At 36.9% G+C, this 19253-nt stretch overlaps 1 protein-coding gene across 1 annotated transcript in view; it reads left to right on the top strand.

Annotated features, from left to right (window-relative positions):
- Window positions 1–6810: 6810 nt before the first annotated feature.
- LOC140238181 (homeobox protein engrailed-like) overlaps window positions 6811–19253 on the top strand; it is a 67284-nt gene continuing 54841 nt past the window's right edge. The window contains exon 1 of the mRNA XM_072318119.1: window positions 6811–7159. Within this exon, the coding sequence (XP_072174220.1) occupies window positions 6811–7159 (349 nt within the window). The remainder of the gene's footprint in view (window positions 7160–19253) is intronic.

Below are 19253 nucleotides of genomic sequence, written 5' to 3'. Positions count from 1 at the left end.
AGTCTCGCCATCACCTTCCAACTGTTTGTACAAAAAGAACAGGAGAGGAAATTATGGGGATTATGACGTCACTATATAGTCACCGTTGCCAGGTTACTGCAACGCAACAGCCACAACAACAACAATAACAATGCTGATGAGAAGGATTCTTTCTGATTGAAATTCAGAAAGACAAATTTTGTGAAGATTCATGCGAGATCACTGTTATGTGAACACAAGTTTAATCAATAGCTTTCAGTTTCAGTTTTTTTATGGTTTCTATTAGAATTCTACCATCTTGTTTGTCTGGGTATGTTGTAATTTTCAAAGCCAACTTGAATGTGCGAATAAAACTGCACCTTCTGGAGGATAACAGGTCATTGTCCATGCCTATGATCTGCTAAACTAACTGAAAATATCTAGCAAGTATGCGTTTATGATGTAGAATGATAATTCATGTCTTTAACCCAGTTTTCACATACATTGTGGTTGCCTTCGAAAAAAGTCCTTGTCATTTGTTTTAACGTATATGTTGTATGTTTAAAACGTGTACCAGCTGATATTTTATCAGGACAATTAACGCAACCTATGACCATGTTACCCCGATAATGCCGCAGACAATATTAAAGCCGGAGATGTAAGTAATGAGGCAAACAACGTGCAATTCATTTTAATAATCGAAGTTACAATATCATATCACTCTGGATAAAACATCAACCTGTTCATAAGACGTTCAGACAGGATGGGATTGAAGGTCAGAAACCCTCTTGTTAGAGTTCCATGTCTTATCTACTAAGCTGCGTCTCTGCTCCCATGCTTTTTTTTTATTTTGGTTACAACAATCATATGAATATGTTATAACTATTTTTCTTTCTTTCGCTTTGATATTTGCATTCAAATTTAGATACTCTTTTTTTTTTCTTTTTTTCTTTTTTTTTTTTTTTTGCTGCAAAGTCACATTTATATAGGGGAAATAAATTTAGGAATGCAAAGTTTTTTGTTTCGAATGGTAAGGGTGCCGTACGAGACCCGCTTAGGGGTGTGGGTTGAAGTTGAAGAAAATATTTGTAATGTTGCCACAAATTTTCTTCCCCACCCCTCTCTCTCTCTCACCTGCCTCCATGCCCCACCCTCTCCAACTTTTTCATGTAAGTTGTGTATAAAAGAAACAGAGTTTTAAAAGCCACTGCTTTTCGCTAATTTCGATGGACTTTCTTCCCCGGTTGATCGTGACTATTCACCCTAAACGCTCATGAAAACTAGTAGGCCTACATGACTTACAGGGCAAATTCACCTTCATAGACATGTGGGTTGAGTGAATGCAGCAATATTAGTAGAACACATCAGAGAGTGTTTGAGGAAAATCGAACAAAAGTTATGAATTTTTGAAGTTTCTGCCCTGTCACGACTGGATGAGAAGACTGCTAGTACTATAGCTTGTGATGTCACATGTGTACCACGATATAAAGAAAGTATAAAGAAATTTCAACATATTTTCACTTTTCTCGCATACCAAAAGAACACTCGACTTCTCTCTTCAGAACGCAAGGGGAATAATATTACCCTTAACATACGTCTGTAACAAGTTGAAGAAATGTGCACTTCATTCAAAAAGTAAAGTTTTGTAAAATTCTCTTCTTATTTTCCTTATAACATTCTACGCATGTTACATCATACACTGTAGTAGTCTTCTCATCCAGCAGTGATTGCGCAGATACTTTAAAAATTCTTAACATTTGAACGGACTGTCTGATTTTCCCCAAACATTCACTGATGTGTTCTACTAATATTGTTGCATTCAATCCACATGTTCATGAAGGTGGACTTGTCCTTTAAATTGTTCTCGCGAGTTACGTTTGAAATGCCTGCGACCTATAAAACCAAGTCTGAAATCTAAATGTCAATTGAAGAAAAATACCCAAACACGTTGTCTTAAAGGTAATGTTTACTTTTGGGAGCAGTGGTTTTAAAAATGTCCGAGTTATCACATTTGATACACATGTGTAGGTCAGTTGTATTAAATATACAAAATGTGAACTATTGTTCACATTTTCTATATTTAACAACACTTGACATTGATTATACGGATTATCATTTTTACATTGGTTGTTTCTATCCCTAACTCAATTTTAGAACCATTTTGAAGCACTAAAGCTGGGTTTTTGTTTCATCTGCAAATGATATAAATGCCTTTAATCAACACTACAGTCTAAAGACACAGACACACATAGTTTTAATACACACACACAGACACCATCACACACACACACACACACACACACACACACACACACACACACACAAACTAGGAATCTCTTCGGTCTATTGGTCTGTAAACATTTACAGTACTACCATAATGGGGAGACAGTAATACTATAATGGGGGAGATACATGTATGTATAACGCAGCATAACCACTATACAAGTACTTAGGTTTGAGAGCTCTTACAGGATTAGATAATCAATTGTCTGTTGATGCTTATTTTTCATTCTGTGGTCTGATTTGGTTCATTTCTTTAAGTCCTCGTTTGAATATCTGGAGTCAAGCTTTTTGCTTATGTACGCACTAGCTACGAGGAGTATGGTCGTGTTCTATTCAATCATATTTTTCCACTGAGCAAAAGTCACCATATGGGGGCGCGATTGGCCGACATGCCTGGAAAAGGTAGGTTAAATTGATTCTTAGAGTTGTTTTTTTTTTCTTTTCATTCATATACATATCTGACTGCGTGATTGCAAAGAAATAAGTACATCCACGGATAATTCCTTCTCGGTGTCAAATGGTTTAAGGTTTCATCATAAGACATGTAAGAATTGAGTGTTTTAGGGTGTTTTTTTTTTTTTTTAAATTTGCGGTTTAATCAGTCGACAGTGTGATCGTGTAGTGTTTACCAGCATACTTTTATTACATATACATAGTGTTTTTTTAGTATGTGTTTGTTTGTTTGGGTCGTTTTTTTTCTAACTTTGTAACTATTTCACAATCACCTGAAAAAAAAAGGATTACATGACTTTTGTGTGAAAGAAGGGATTAGACAGGACTAAGACCGAATTTTTGAACACAGATTAATACGTATGATATTCAATTCCTTTCAGTTTCAGTACTTTCAAACACAATTAATACTAAAAAAAAAAACCTAAGGTGATTCAGTGTCATCCAATGACTGTCAAAAGAACATGAATTAAGATTGATTAAGAAATTAATCATTATTGAAATAATCGAGTTTCAAAAGACGATGCAACGAACCTGTATGCCATATATATACAAATGCATGTTGACTTGTGTATATTTATTCTTATTACCATAATCACCACTCACAAGGCCAATTGAATATCTTAGTACTTGTTATATATTTTGTTATTTTTACTGTTATTTTTCTTCATTCTTTTTGGAAACGCCGATGAAAATTGTCCTAACCAAGATACTGTTAATGACATCATATGCCATTGACCGTTAAACTACTGATGTGATTAACAAAAAAAAAAAACAACAACAACAACACAGGAATACACCTTCTCTTAGAATGTGCATAACATGCATGTTTCCATGCAATATCTTTTGTTAATTATATTAGCAATATAAGTGGTGATTATACAAAGCTACACAAGTCAACATGCATTTGCATTGCATGTAGGTCCTTCAAATGCTTTAAGGGCATAAGATAGGTTAGAGGTATTTCAATATAATTCTTTAACAGAACGCGTTATGCCCAGAAGTCACTGAATTGCCTAGTTGATATTTATTTTCAATTTAAGTAAGGTAAATAGCCTACGTTCTTGTGGACAACATGAAGAGCCAGATTAAAATTCAATAAACGTGTTTGACTTTTTAGGGAATTCAAGTGCACAGTACGTGAATACTTTGTAATTCCTGAAATATATACATATGTATAATTATATATGTATATATATATATATATATATATATATATATATATATATATATAATATATAATATATCGTGGACCAGTGAACTGAGAAAATGTAGTGAAAAGTGGTTAACGTGCAAACAAGGAATTGATTCTTTTTTTTTTTTTGGTCAAAAGCTATATGTTTAAATTGCATTCAATATTAACCTTCCATAAAAAAAATAAATACTTAGGGACTCTTTTCTCAAGCATTTTGTAGGATAGCTGATCACACGATTGACTCCAAGTTGTTACAAACTGCTGCCAAGCCAAATATGCTCCAGTGAATTTCATTTATGGTTCAGAGGTATTTTAAAGAGCTAACAATTATTTTCTACATCATGATCCCCCATGACTTTACATCGATGATGAACTCGGACAAAGTACATACCATTGTAAACATACTATTGTAAGTCATCAAGGACATATTCTTTTATGACTTTTGGTGTCATTTTTTAGTTTAGGATTTTTTTTTTTCAATTCTTCTTTGCATCGAGTACCCTTAAAATAATGCAATCATTTTTTTCTTTACTTTACTTGGTTTCCTTATTTATATCTATTTTCAAGCTCTAGGCTAAATATTCTGACTTTCACCATAATTCCATAATCAACCCCTTTCTTCTTTATTCAATTCAAAACCATTATTGTTTTAAGTTTCAGCTGACAACAATCATATCATTATAAATATTACTGCTATCAAAAGTTATTTCTGCTCGACTGTATTTCTTTTTACTTTTTATAGAGCGTTTTTAATTTTAGTAGATGAGGAACGTGGTGCAATTTAAAACTCGTGATTGACTATGAACACGATGAATCTTCTTCCACGATGTAGTTTTACATTTAAGGCCTGTCGGGAATATCTGTTTATGCACACAACTGGTAACTTAATTATTACCATAATTTGCATCATGGCATAAATTCATTTTCTCTACATGCCATATTATATATTGTATTCCTATGTTTTGTATTTACATATTACTAATTAGGTATAACGATGGATCAGTTATCTTATGTGAAGAGCAGAAATGCAATGAATAGATTTGTGGAATAAAATGCAAGACAACGAAGTTTCTCCGTATTGTATCCGAAAGTGTTCGAGAAAGTTAATGCGTGAGCTTTTTACACACCTGCTTGATAATTCCTGAAACGTGTCTCTATGTACAAGCTGTAGGTTTTACTTCCCAATTTATGTCGAAAGTTCACAACGTTAAACGAAACTTACTTGGCTTAATAGATACAAGAAACCTTCTTGGCCTAATAGACAATAAGAAACTTGCTTGGCCTAACAGATAGTAAGAAACTTGGCCTAATAGATAGCAAAAAACTTGCTGTTGGTTATCCTACCATTTGACACTGTTTGCTCAGCTCCAATGTATCGATGTTCTGTGCAGCAGAAGTCCGTTTTCATGCAGCATCTCTTTAAACCGTACTTCTTTTTTTTTTTCTTCACAAAGAGCATGATCTGTTGCAAATTCCTCTTTGCCATAGAATTCCAGATCACCAACTATTTGATGACAGCAATGAAACGGCGATGTTTCTTCTAATTTGGTTGTTCTGGCTGCAGAAAAATATTATGGCTTTCGTGTCATGTTTCACATTAGACTGTTTGTCTCTACTAAAACGAAAGCAGTTCATGGAGGTCGTGTGATTATCATAAAGGAAAGCGATAAACTCTTAAGTAGTAGGCCTACTTATTTTCAATGCCAACATGTTAGTGAACTGTCTGTCCTCATCAGAGATTCTGTTACTCCTTATCAAAATATGAAACCATCATTAATAATAAAGTGGATAACCTATCTTGAAAAATAAGATAATTGCAAAGGATGTCTAGAGATGAGGACAGGTATTTTACAGCCATGTCGTGTATCTGCAAAGCGAGAAATGTGTTTGGGAGAGAAGTACCATTGTTGTTTCGACACGCTTCAAGAGGTTGTCATCCACTAGTTTTTCACCGTGCAATTCCCTCATGTCGGGCGCTGACTGGCGGTGAAAGAGAGATCGGGGGAGAGAGAGAGAGAGAGAGAAAGAGTGAGAGGGAGATGGCAATGAAACAGAACTGTCCTATTTGTGCGAAATGAAGATGGAAATGTATTCAGTTGAATGCCAATAGTTTATAGATGTGATGTGGCTCGGAGATTCCCACTCTCCCCCCGCGGGACGATTGTGACTTCTGCCGAGACTTTTCCTGTCAGGTGTTTCAAAAATCAGATTTTCAGATACCGCGGAAATACGCATGACGTCACGGTCTATTCTAGTTCCCATTGGACGGCGCGTTCATCGACTCCGGCCCAACGTTGTCTACGCCAGATGGAGGGGTAGGGTGTTGGGATCTTGGTTTCTAACGAGGGAGGTGATTTGTCCATTTCCATCGGCGCTGCGATCCATACAAACTTTCGCGTTTATTACTTTTTTGTCCTGTGTCTCTATCTCTTACCGTCACCCCACTCCCCGTCCATTTTTCTCACTTTCTCTATCCCTCTCTCTCCCCCTCCGCCATGCACCTTAGGTAAGGTTGGACCGACATTTAAAACAAATACAGCTCAAGTCTAATTTCGAGTATTTTGGCACGGACCGCACAGAGCGGACTCTATTCTTAAGACGGTGATTGGTGTGTGTGTATGTGTGTGTAGTCCTGGTGTCACACAACTTATCACTTAGTCTTCTTCAACGCCTACTCACCCTTTCTGGCGTGACTCTGTCGTCTTTAATTCAGTGCGGAATATTTCAAACTATCAAGATTTGCCGACATCGATAACTCAACCACCACATTATCTCTATACTATAGTATCACATCAAAATTTGGCGTGAAGTTGCAATTTTCATCGCTGCAAGTTTCCTTCGAATCGGCGACGAAGAAACTCCAACTAGAGGAGTTTTGGAAAGGTAACCATCTCGTCCAGAGGAACAGGCGGGTGGTTGCCATCATGTCAGCCTTATCTCTCGGCGGCCGCGAGCAGCGATCACCGACCCCGCTGGGCATTCCCCACGTACCACGATCGCATCCCGGCAATGAGCTCGCCGTCAAGACGCGATTCACGGACTTCTTTATCGAGACGATCCTCGGACCGGAATTCGGAGGCTCGAAGAAGACGAGCAAGAGCCATCGGCAGGACGATGATTCAGACGTCGGTCCACCCGACAGGGGGCACGGCGCCAAGATCGCAGCCGAAGCACACCCGCTGGGCGGCGGGGAGAACGCGTCTCCCAAGATTGCAGCGACCCAGTGGCCCGCGTGGGTGTACTGCACACGCTACTCGGACAGACCGTCTTCAGGTAAACTACATACATTTGTATGGTGGCACTTTTCCATATCTTACAATGAATGCTGTCTTTTCTACTTATTACCAGATTAATCACGTGAGTTTATCAATGTAAACAAATTTTGTATCACAATTATGTGTTTCTCTAATGTGTCACATGTGTTGTGAAATGCTCAACAAGACATCGTTCTGTAACAGTCATGTTTCGGCTGTTGGACCCACGCATAAAGTCTGACAGTGGGTGTCATTCCAAGAACCAGTACCGCGTTGCATCAATGCTGGAGAAGCAGTTGTATTTCTTGCACGTTGTGTTTACAGTTTTTCTTGTCCTTTTTTTTTCCGTTACAGAGATAATTCACTATTTTCTCAATACTTATCATGGCACATACTGTTACTCAACCAACATTTACAAAAGTCAACTGTAGTTACATTGTACTTTTCCATCAGAACAAGTTAAGTGATGGTGCCTGAACCGCGAAACTGTGGTTCACGCACCATCGTTGTATGTCAATATTGATGCGAACATGACTGTCAGTCAGACGCATTTACATATATATCATTAATTGTTAAGGCGTGTAATTCTTAAGGAGTAATCAACTGCCAAATCTCCTTTTGATTGTCTTAACATCCAAGCAAATGATGGATTCGAATTCCGTTGACGTCTTCAATTTCTTTTTCTCTGATTGTTTCGATACTAATTGTTAAACCTTTGGCCCAAAGAGCATATCTCTGTTTAGCAAAATATCTCATCCATCTGACCAGCGGAAAATATATACATATATATATATATATATATATATATATATATATATATATATATACATATAAATGTATATATATATATATATATATATATATATATATATACATAAACATATATGTGCGCTTCCACACAAAATTTTGATAAAACGTTGCAATGAACTGCAGAATTATGGGTTATTTTCAAATCAAGGAATTTATGACAAGCCGAAGCTATTTTCGTCAGTGAACATGGTGAAAGGCTGATATATCACCGGAGTGTTTAATTTTGCCAAAATATTTGAACTTACGAGACTATCCATCTAGTAAGCCTTTTCTTAGTTTCTACAGTCTTTGGAAGCAATCTTGTTAAATAATCATTGTCAAAAGAACTTGTCAAACTTTCATTGTTTAAATTAGAGGTTAGTGAAGGGAGTGGGCCGATTTCTTGTTAATTCGTGAATGCATTATGTTAACATTGTTAACATGAAATATTAATTAACATTGCTAGATATAAATTAACGTCTCCAAAAAAAAAAAAAAGAAAAGAAAAAGAGTTTGTTGCAATGTTTTGCCGTGAAGTACCGCAGTTGATTTTACTTCACTGTCTGTATAATTACGTATGCTTTAAAGGAGAGTGGGGAAATACTTTGGGCAATGGATGTAAGGTGAAGAATGTTCCAGCCCCATGCACTTCTTATAGGATTATCTGAATGAGCTGTAGATATCAGGCACAGGTGAGAAATTATTACTGGTGTGCCTAAATTTGAACCCCCCCCCCTTATTTAAAATCGTTTATTTTACCTTCCTGTGCAACATGCACAATGTATCATGTGTTATGAGCACACATCTGCCTGAACGGAAGTGGACCGATGGAAGCTTCAAATTCTCTTTTTGTGGTAATAATGACATGATAGCAACAACAGTACGTTGGCAAGGTGTATAGCCGCAATCGCATTTGTTTTACCTGACTCTGTGCGACACAAATCAGCAAACGTTCCGAGGCAATATTTCCGTCTTTTCCCTCGAAAGTTCCCGTGTGATATGCCGCTATACGGCCGAATATACTTGCATTGTGAGTGGCAGATGAGAAACACGTGTCGAATCAGCCGCGAAGAGTAGCGAGACACGATCTTCCTGTAGTTTGTGTCTATCATTTCGATATGTATTTTTTTTTCTTTTTGCTCTTCGCGATGGCGGAGGGGAAAAATGGCGGGTGATTTTTTTCCCCCTTTCTCCCAGCGACCGAAGACCTAATTCAATAATCCATTCTCACCGCATAACTTCCTTAAAATGTGGCCATCATTTTCGAATTTTCCTTTGCCACTTTTAGCGTGTATATCCTTTCATTTCATTGGTGATTGGTTGGTTTGTTTTCTATTAATTTGTCTATAAAGGAGTATTTTACGTTTCGGGGTGAACTCCTGACCTTCTAGCGAGTTCACCTGCTGAAAACTATGACTTTGTGTGGGCGTATTTGATATATTTATTCTCACGCTTCATTTTTCATTTGTCTTTCTATCTGCAAGTTTTATTTCCACTTCTTCACTCTTGTGTCTGTGTATAATCTTTAGAAATGATCGTCGATTGTAGGGTAATTTCTGTACGTGCGATTCAAAACAAAAGCGTCCAAGGACACAATGCGGTCAAAGGTTAAACAATTTGGCTCGCTGCAAGCTTTGAAGTCTTTTGTGATCATAAAAACGAATCATGGAAAGCGTGCGCACTTGTTTATTGTTGACAGGGGAAATCTTTAAAAAAAAAAAAGCTTTAATTGCAACAACTTCCGACAATGCAGACATGGGTAAATGAGCAGCAGATAGGCTCAGGTTCAGGTTCAATGACATATTTTTCCAGCAAATATAGATATACGTACAAGAGCAAGTAACCAATGGTAACATGCGATCAATTTGAAAATGGTAACGGTGTTCATAATAATAATGCTATCCCAATCTATGCATTTCTTTCGTGTTTATAATAATGCTGTCAACCTTACCCAAGTGTGAAAAACCTGATTTTGATTTTGATGATATCCCATGTCTTTAATAGGCCTATATGCTTAAGGTATGCCACAAACAAAATATGAAAATGCGAACAGAAATGACCGGACATTCCTGACCCGAAACGCTCTATATGAACACACATGCTACAAGTATTCATGTCTGGAACAGGTGCACTGCCTTATGATGAATCTGTTTGGCCTCAAAAATAATGATAACCGATATACACTCGTCTCTGCATGCTTAATTGAAGACTGTCATACCGGAAACCAGTTCTGCCCAGGTTGAAAGGGTCAAATATATTGACGAAAAGGTCAATGAGCTTTTAACCATTCAACTGAATATCGAGCCAAAATATGATGTAAGCCGAAAGCATTTTTGACATTCCTTACCCGGAAGTGCTTTGACTGTTTTCCGCAACCCGAACAAAGGAGGAAGAATATATCAAAAGGGGACGGCATGGGAGGATGTTTAGATAGGTGTAATAGCTTATGCAGCATATTATTTAACATACATATGAATATATGTATGTCGTATAAATATTTCGTATAAATATATGAATATATATATATATATATATATATATATATATATATACATGTATGTTGATAAGGTAGTCCACGTGTTGGCAAGATAAAAAGATAAGTAACAAAGCTGCAACAATATTCATGCTGTATTTGAGAAAGGGCGGCGAGACGCTCGAAAATTTGTGTGAAGAAATAAACCGTTGGTGAATACAGCATGAACATTGTTGCAGCTTTGTTACTTATATATATGTGTGTATATATATATATATATATATAATTAAATATATATATTCATAATATTGTGTATACACTCATACGTAGAGAGAGTGTGTGTACATATGCATTTAGGCCTAGTCCTATATATAATATATGTATAATATCATTAATATTATTTATATTTATGTGCGTGTGTGTGTGTGTGTATGCCTTTATTAGTAGTATCTTATCACTGATATTCTCTCAGATTATGTTTATATCCAATATCAGTGCTAACAACACGTTTCTCTTCTCATTCTATTATTTCTTTGTTTTAGATATGTTTGTTTATTGTATTTCCGTTTTGTTTGTATTTGTTTGCTATGCCGGTTTCTTGAAGTATGAATTACATCAATTCATATATTGTCGGCATTTAGAATGATACAGTAAGTCACCTCTTGTAGTGAACTTGATTACGGATATTTTTGAACTTTAACACATTTCGCGATGCCCGAGGAGGGCAAGGCGACAATGGCCGAAATAATCAAATTTCACTGCATCCCGTACAAGCTCGGCAACCCTCTGCTTGTGATATCCCAGGCAATGTGCGCTGTCGTTCGTGCGGCCCTTTCATCGCTTTACCGTCACGCCGTCACCTGTGTCGATCTCCTCATCCTCTCCTTTTTTACTTTTTTTTTCTTTTGGACACTCCACCGTGAACTTTTACACACAGAGATAGATCCAAATACGGGGGGGAAAAGAACATGGAAGGGAGGGGGGGGGGTTTGTCATGTGTGATCGATCAGCAGTAGCATGGTAGCATGATAGAAAATCTCGCAAATGAGATTGTATTTGTTCTAGATCCCACAACAGGTACGTGGAGAAATCAAAGCGGAGATCGCCAAGCGCGTGATCTTCCCTGCCTGTCAGTCACGGGGGGCCCATGGTCGTCTCACCCCTCTCCACCTTGCTCTCTCTCTCCCTCTCGATTCTTATTTCTCACTCCCTCAATTTCTCTGTCTTTTTCTCTCGACTGACTGCTTGCGGTGGAAGCTTGAGTCTCCTGCCTTCAGCGTCGAGGAAAGGGGCCTGGCCCAGCGGCTGAGCATGATTAGCTGCGACAATCACGCGGTGTAAATGACTATTGACGCATCTGCTGCCGGCTACGTGAAGGGCAAAAGACGTGGGATTATACCCGCCAAGAAATCCTTTCCGCGTTTCCCGTTCTCTCCTTTCTACATCCCCACTCCCCCACCCCCACCCCGCTTTCCCCTCCTCAGCCCTTGACTTTGTTATTTTTTCACAGAATGACAGAGCACGAAGGTGTGTAGATTTGTGTCAATTTCTCTCTGTTTTGAGATGCAGGATAGCGAGCGAGCAGACTCTGAGGTTTGATGTACGCGTACCAATCGTGTAGAGTAGAGGGCTTTAAGTGGTCTGTATCAGGCGGGATTTCGTCCCCTTGTCAGCGGGCTACCCCGGTAGAAGATCCCGGTGATGAGGACTTAGCTTGAGCCTCTCTCGCTCCCAGCGATGACAAACCCTCTGTGTTTGCCCCTGTCAGACAAAGCCCTACGTCATTTACTATGTGTGTGCGTGTGTGTATGTGGTTTGATCATTCGTCACCGAGATGGTCAAATTCACAAAATGTCCGCGAAGTCGCAGGTATATAGGTTCAAAAAATGGGTGATGAAAAGTCCCAATTTTAATTGTGGCGCTCGGCCGGACAGTGGCAGGGCATGCATGGCAAGACTCACACGCCCCCGACTCACGCGGTTAGCTTTAGCTCTCAGAAGGGGTTACTCACAAACTCACTCATCGGAAGCCGAAGCGCTAACAGCGCAAAGTGCTGCCAATAAAGGAGAACAGACGCGAAGCAATCAAACTGTCGATTCTAGTCAACGTATTGGATGTCGTCGGGGGGATAGCCATGCTCATATGCAGGCATCGTTGTACAACGCGTCAGCTGACCTTATGTAAAAAAAAAAAAAAAAAAAAAAAAAATGAATAAAATGAAATAACAAAATCCACAGCAATGTATCCATTGTTCGGCGAGCGTTATTGCTCAATTTGTTTCAAATTCTAAAAAGTTGTCCCATAATTTAATTATTGCCTACCCATTCTCTCTACCCTCTTCTCTCTCTTTCAATCTACCTCTCTCTCTCTTGTATCAAGCACTCTTCAGTGATAATGAGAGGATATTTGATATAAGAACTTTTTTTTTCTTACTATTTAGTCTACTTCTCCTGATCTAGCTCTCTGCTTCTATGAATAGATGACGTGCTGATCTACGATGACCTCACATTAATACGATGCTCTGAGCTGTGCGGGGTGGTGTGCAAACACTACCATAGACATAGGTCCCAACATCAAGATGCGATAATGAGCGGGTAATGAAGTCATAATTGGATGATTCAAAAACTTCGTCAAGGGGGCTATAACAATTGAGAACGGTTATAACATTTTATGGGGGTGCATCTTTAAAGAACTTTCAAGAAAACTAATACTTGATAGTTATGATTTTTTTTACCCAAAAAAAAATTGTTAGCGAGTGGACACTCGACACAATACTATGTAGCACAGACCACCGCGGCTTCGTGGGAATAGTTTTGTCACGTACAGATGTCTAACGAAATTACGAGTTTCGTCTTCGAGATGCTTCGTTACAGCGCATGCAAGACCATGAAGAATGAGACAATTATAAATGGCAACATTGATTAAATTTTGATATCTTTGGTAACCAATATGCCGTATGCGTCGCTTGCTGGGGGTCGGGGTGGGAGGGGGAGGATTCTTCATATTCTTTGTTCGACTGAGAAAAGAAAATTTAGCTATTATAATACACATTATGAAGGTGGAGGGGAGGGGGGGGGATGGTGGTGGCAACCGTAAGTGACAAGGTTAATAACAAAGTGATTTGTGTTCATCTACATACAGTTTTGATTATGGCGTGCTTTGTTACCTATGAAAAAAACTGGGTAGGCCTTTATCTATGACTCTGTGCATATAGGTATACACGTGTATGTCTGAATATTAGATGTTCTTTTTTCTGTTTGAATGCATAACTGATGAAAAATTATACCCAGCCATTTCACACTCAAACTTTCCTCCTAAAAACCTTTTGATTCACAAGATGCAGTTAATTTCCAGATTATTCGGAAAACATATAATAATTATGATTAATATGATACATACATATTGTCACTTTCATGTGTATAAAATGCCCCGAAGGCAAAACATTATCAACGCATTCATAACGACGAAATTAAAGACCTCAAATACCAACCTCTTACTCGCAAATAGTCACCAAATTTACTCTGATGTGTGTGATATGCAGTTTCTTCGCGTGATTATGAAGCAATATCAATATCTAGAAGGTCGTTAATATCATATCACATATCTAATCGTCATAGTAACGGTACGATATCCCCCAGTTAGACGCGAAACCTCAATTCGATAGCAGAAGAAATCAATCGAATCTTCGATCTTTATATGTCCAATTATTGTTTTCTTTCGTGCCCAACATAATTCGCATTCATCCAAAACCCATTATTTTGCATATCAAATGTCTATTGCCGAATTACTATTATTGCAAGAAATAAGAAAAGTAACTTGACAACAGTTGTGTAGAAATTCGATCGAACAGTTATATGTTCGTCCTTATCAACTTCATTATCATTCTTCGTAGGAAAGTAATTCTTGTCATTTCTTTCTATTGCACGTTCACTCAATATAAAAGAAAAACAAAACAAAACAAAACAAAACAACAACACACACACATCTGAATCTGCGTACGTCATCCTATAGTATTTTTGGACCACTTTTAAGATTTGAACAACTCAGTTTTACCTGATCAATTTTTTCTGGTGATATATTATTTTCCCAGCAGAATGCACACACACTCAAACAAACACACACACGCACACACTCACACACACACACACACACACGAATAATGTCAACGTATCACCATGTGCTGTGGTAGTAAAGTCGTACAGTGTGCACTAAACACACTGAAAAATAACTGAATAGATTAACAGGAAAATACTTAAATGTCCAACAGAACATTGTCGATTTCCATGTATAGCACAGAATAAGACCGAAAACCATTTCGTATGTCAATAACAGACAAAAAGAGCCAACTAGAAATTTGTGGCAACTAAATGTCAACTAACTGCTGGTATGTCGCGTTATGAATGCACAACACAAGTTTTGTTACACGTAGCAAAATGAGGACGATTCATTTCTAGACAATGTTAAACATAGCATCTTGTGTCGGTTGAGTCTTTCTCACAGTTTCGTCAAAATTTGCTGGTTGGATATTCATATTATCATGTCTTCGCCCCATGACCCCATGTTATTTGTGTTCCTTTTGTGGGTAGAACTTTGAAAAAATATTTGTTCATTGACGAGGCAAACAAAACATGTCAATTATTCTGATCATTACAGCTGATATAGGATCAAATGTCAAGTATCACATGTGAAATCGTTCTTCGACTGTAGGAAATCTTCATGAAATTAATAAATAGCGTTTGTTATGATTATCTAACACTACGATACACTCTTCGTTTTACCATAACTCTTTGTATGTTCCAGTGGATAGACAGATTCTGTCGAAAGTGTTACATCTTTTCATAGAAGCACATTATGGCTTAAATCAGGTGAACTTTATGAGTAAAACATTAAAGGCAGTAGATTATGTATCGCAGTAAAAGCAGTTGTAACAGAAAGGGTCGTACTACCATTAGTAGTTTAGTAGTAGCAGTAGAAGTAGTAGAAGTACTAGTAGTAGTGTTTATAGTAGCAGAAGTAGTAGCATGTAGTGATAGATATAAGTCGTATTGGTGCAATCACCGATGAAAGACTTAGCAGCAACTGTAACAGAAAAGCGATAGTAGTAGTGGCAGTAGTAATAGTAATATAGCAGTAGTAGCAGTAGTAGTAGTAGTAGTAGTAGTAGTAGTAGTAGTAGTAGTAGTAGTAGATGTTGTTGTTATTGTTGTTGTAGTGGCAGTTAAGATATGATAATTAGAGGTTGTGATGTTAGTAGTAGTAGTAGTAGTAGTAGTAGTAGTAGTAGTAGTAGTAGTAGTAGTAGTAGTAGTAGTAGATGTTGTTGTTATTGTTGTTGTAGTGGCAGTTAAGATAATTAGAGGTTGTGATGTTAGTAGTATTGACAGTTGGGATACTGTTAATGACAGAACTATAGGCAGCAATTGTAATGGATTCATGTTCAAGAATGCTTCCAGTCATTGCCAGTCCTTTTCATGGTATTAGTTACAACATTAGCAGAAATTATTATTATTATTATTATTATTATTATTATTATTATTATTATTATTATTATTATTATTATTATTATTATTATTATTATTGTTATTTTGTCTAAGGCCACTTCTTACTCCTTTTCATTTTCTTTCCATTGTTAGGTATCCTTCTATAGCCCATACAATGTAATAAGAGAGCGAGGCAGAATTAAAAGATTCAAGAAATACGGAGAAAGCAAATTAGCCACTAAAACACCAAACATTAACAAAAACATCTGCAGTTTATTGATAAAAGTATGTTTGTTACAAGCAAACTCACATACTCACACGCACACACCCACATACATATGATATGAAAAAATATAATTATATAACATAAATAAAAATATATAAATGTAATACGCCCGTTGTTATAAACATTTAGGCGGAAACTGAACATGTTAAGTGAAATAGTGACATGCTATGGTGCAATCATTTAACTACTCATGCATTCATTCACTAACCATCATTTATTTTGTTTATCCCCCCCCCGTTAACATTGCTTTTTCCAAAAGGATATAAAAATGTGTCATAATTTGCTTGTGATTATGATAATTAGACTTTTTGTCTGACTATATTCTCTTTCAACACCTGGTTGACGTTTAAATGAAAGTATCAAAACAATCACACAGATCACAAAGTATTGGTATTGGTGTTTGTTTTTTTTTAATCTGATAATACATAACATTTATCAGAGACAACTGCGCCCCTAATCATTTGATAGCCTTAATCATGTGATCCTGCCTTGTCGTCATAGATAAAATATGTCACGATCCATCGAACATGACGGATGGTAGATATCAGGATTAAAAACACGATGAAAGTGCTCATTTTCTCCACAAAAAGTTCGCGTGTTTTCCTGTTTAACGGAAGAAATAGTGAACATGAATGGTACCTGTGATGGTCTTATTATTGAAGCCATCGTTTACCATTGGGAGCAGTGATTTAAAAAAAAATGTTAGAGTTATCGAGGTATGACAAAACATTCTACCATATAAAAAATTCGCAATAAAGCCACAATATAAGAAGATATTACTAATTTTCTCAATAAACCATAACTGTTTATTCTATAGAAACGATTTTTATAAAAAAATTGTTGACATTTTGTATATTTAACAATACTTAACATTCATTAAACTGATTAACTATTTTACATTAGTTGTTTCTTTCTGCAAATCACATTTTAGAACTATTTCGATGCAATAAAGGTGTTTTTTTTTTCATCTGCAAATGGTAAAAAGTGGCTTTAGCGGAGCAAGTTTAACAAGTAATCATATTGTGGGCATAATCAATGCTAAGTAAAGTACTAGTACTGTACACTAACCTATAACAAACTGATTTCCACAAGTTAATCTGAAGACCTGCGAAATATCAATATGATGTTGATTGCTAATTGGCCCAGCACCCAACAACAGCAAACAAAATGTTGCCTGCGTTAGAACTGAGATGTGCAATGAATTTAATCGTAGTCCGTGTTTTAAATCTTCTCAAAACACATGAAACTTCGCAAATATGTTAAATGTCTACAGTTTTTAAGATTTTCAGAATGTATGCTTCAACCTGGAAATGAATAAAGCGTAAAGGACACCATAAACATTTCCTAACCCTTCATCATTCTGTACCTTACATCCTTGACGAATTTATAGGGATTTTTAGAAACAAAGATTTGTGAAGTTTACACAAAATATGGAGGGCAAACATTCTGAAGAACCAAACATTGGGAGGCACCTTCACCTTCAACTTTGTAGCCATTATACTTGAATGAAAGGGCGTGTCTTTGTCTCCGTTGTAGCCTGCAGATAAACACTCACGTTCCATGTGGAGATCGATAAGATTGCCGCCAATTATCATCGGGAAAAGGAAGCAATTACTATATTTCATACGTACGCCACCCCCATTTTCACCCGCGCTCCCATGGTTATAGTTCCCCGGTGGCTACGAGCCGCCAGCCAGTCGGCGAGTCGGAGCGGCGAATCGCCGAAGACCCGACCCTCTCCGCTCTACTCGTTCTGGAACGAGGCCGAATTCCCCCGGTTCTTCCCGTTGTCTAAACCAGCTGATCCCGGCGAGCTCAACACCTGTTTATTTTGCTAAATTGGACTATTAACTCCCTGGCAGGGTACGTGCCACGGGGGCCCACACAAGAAAATACGCGCACACCATGGAGAGTTGGTGGCAAAAACAATGTAGCGGTAACATGTTCTTCTTATTTATTTCTACAAAACGAGAAAATCTCGCCTCGATAAATCCCTCGAATTCAATATTATTGGAAATGAGTTCCATCTGACTTAAGATCAGTTTTCTTACACCAAGTCTCTTCTGTGGTCCAGAATCTCTAAGCCCTGGATTACTCCAATGTCTCCACTTTTTTGGACACATATCAGGGTCTTGACAGTAACACATGCGGAATTATATAGCATACACCTCTTATATTAGAAACTCAACCTAGTCATTTAGTAAACTCGTTTAAGATTTTACCTTGCACTTAACAGAAAGAATGAGGGAAAATGCAAACAAACTTAGCAGTAACAATAGTAATATAATATATTTGCAGATACATTTGTTAAAAAAAAAAAACATATGCAGGCAGTGTTGCTGAAACATTAGTGTTGCTTCGTAAATCTGTTGAATGAATGAATGGAATCTTTTAAGTGAATTTCTTGATAGCACAAAAAGTTTGGAATCAAATCCCAAAACCCAAGATTGAGAAAGTTCCCGAATATCCCAAGTATCCCAAGTTTCATTGTTTACAGGGACATGCTGTGTACTAAGACTACTGTTGAAATATAATTTTTAGACGTATAGACGTAAATGACTAACATAAATAATTTTTTTTTTTTGTCGATGATTATGTCCCTACATGGGAATGTCCTTGAAAAATTATTTTGTTAGGTCATCCACATTTTTTTTTATGTTTCGTTCTGATTCCATGTAATATACACATTCAAAAATTTGCACAATCGCATGGAAAGTGTTAAAAGAATGAATAGAACAAATATACAAATATCTTTTAAACTTCAAATCAGCTTATTTCGATAAGAAATAGCTAAAAATATTTGCATAAGTTTCATACTAAATTATTGTATTAGATGATGACGTATATATAATCAATTATAAGATACTGTTCATTGTAACCCTTTATATATATATATATATATATATATATATATATATATTATATATATAAACACGCATGTATGTGTGTGTATGTGGACGTATTTTGGACTTAATCTTTATCGTGATTAGAGAGTGGATATATAAAAAATATATATCAACAAACATTATTGTTTATTCTACACTCACAAACATAAGAAACAACATATAAGATCATAATTATCATA

This window comes from Diadema setosum, chromosome 14, assembly GCF_964275005.1.
Source record: "Diadema setosum chromosome 14, eeDiaSeto1, whole genome shotgun sequence".
Classification (NCBI taxonomy): Eukaryota; Metazoa; Echinodermata; class Echinoidea; order Diadematoida; family Diadematidae; genus Diadema; species Diadema setosum.
This window is presented reverse-complemented; position numbering and strand designations above follow the sequence as displayed.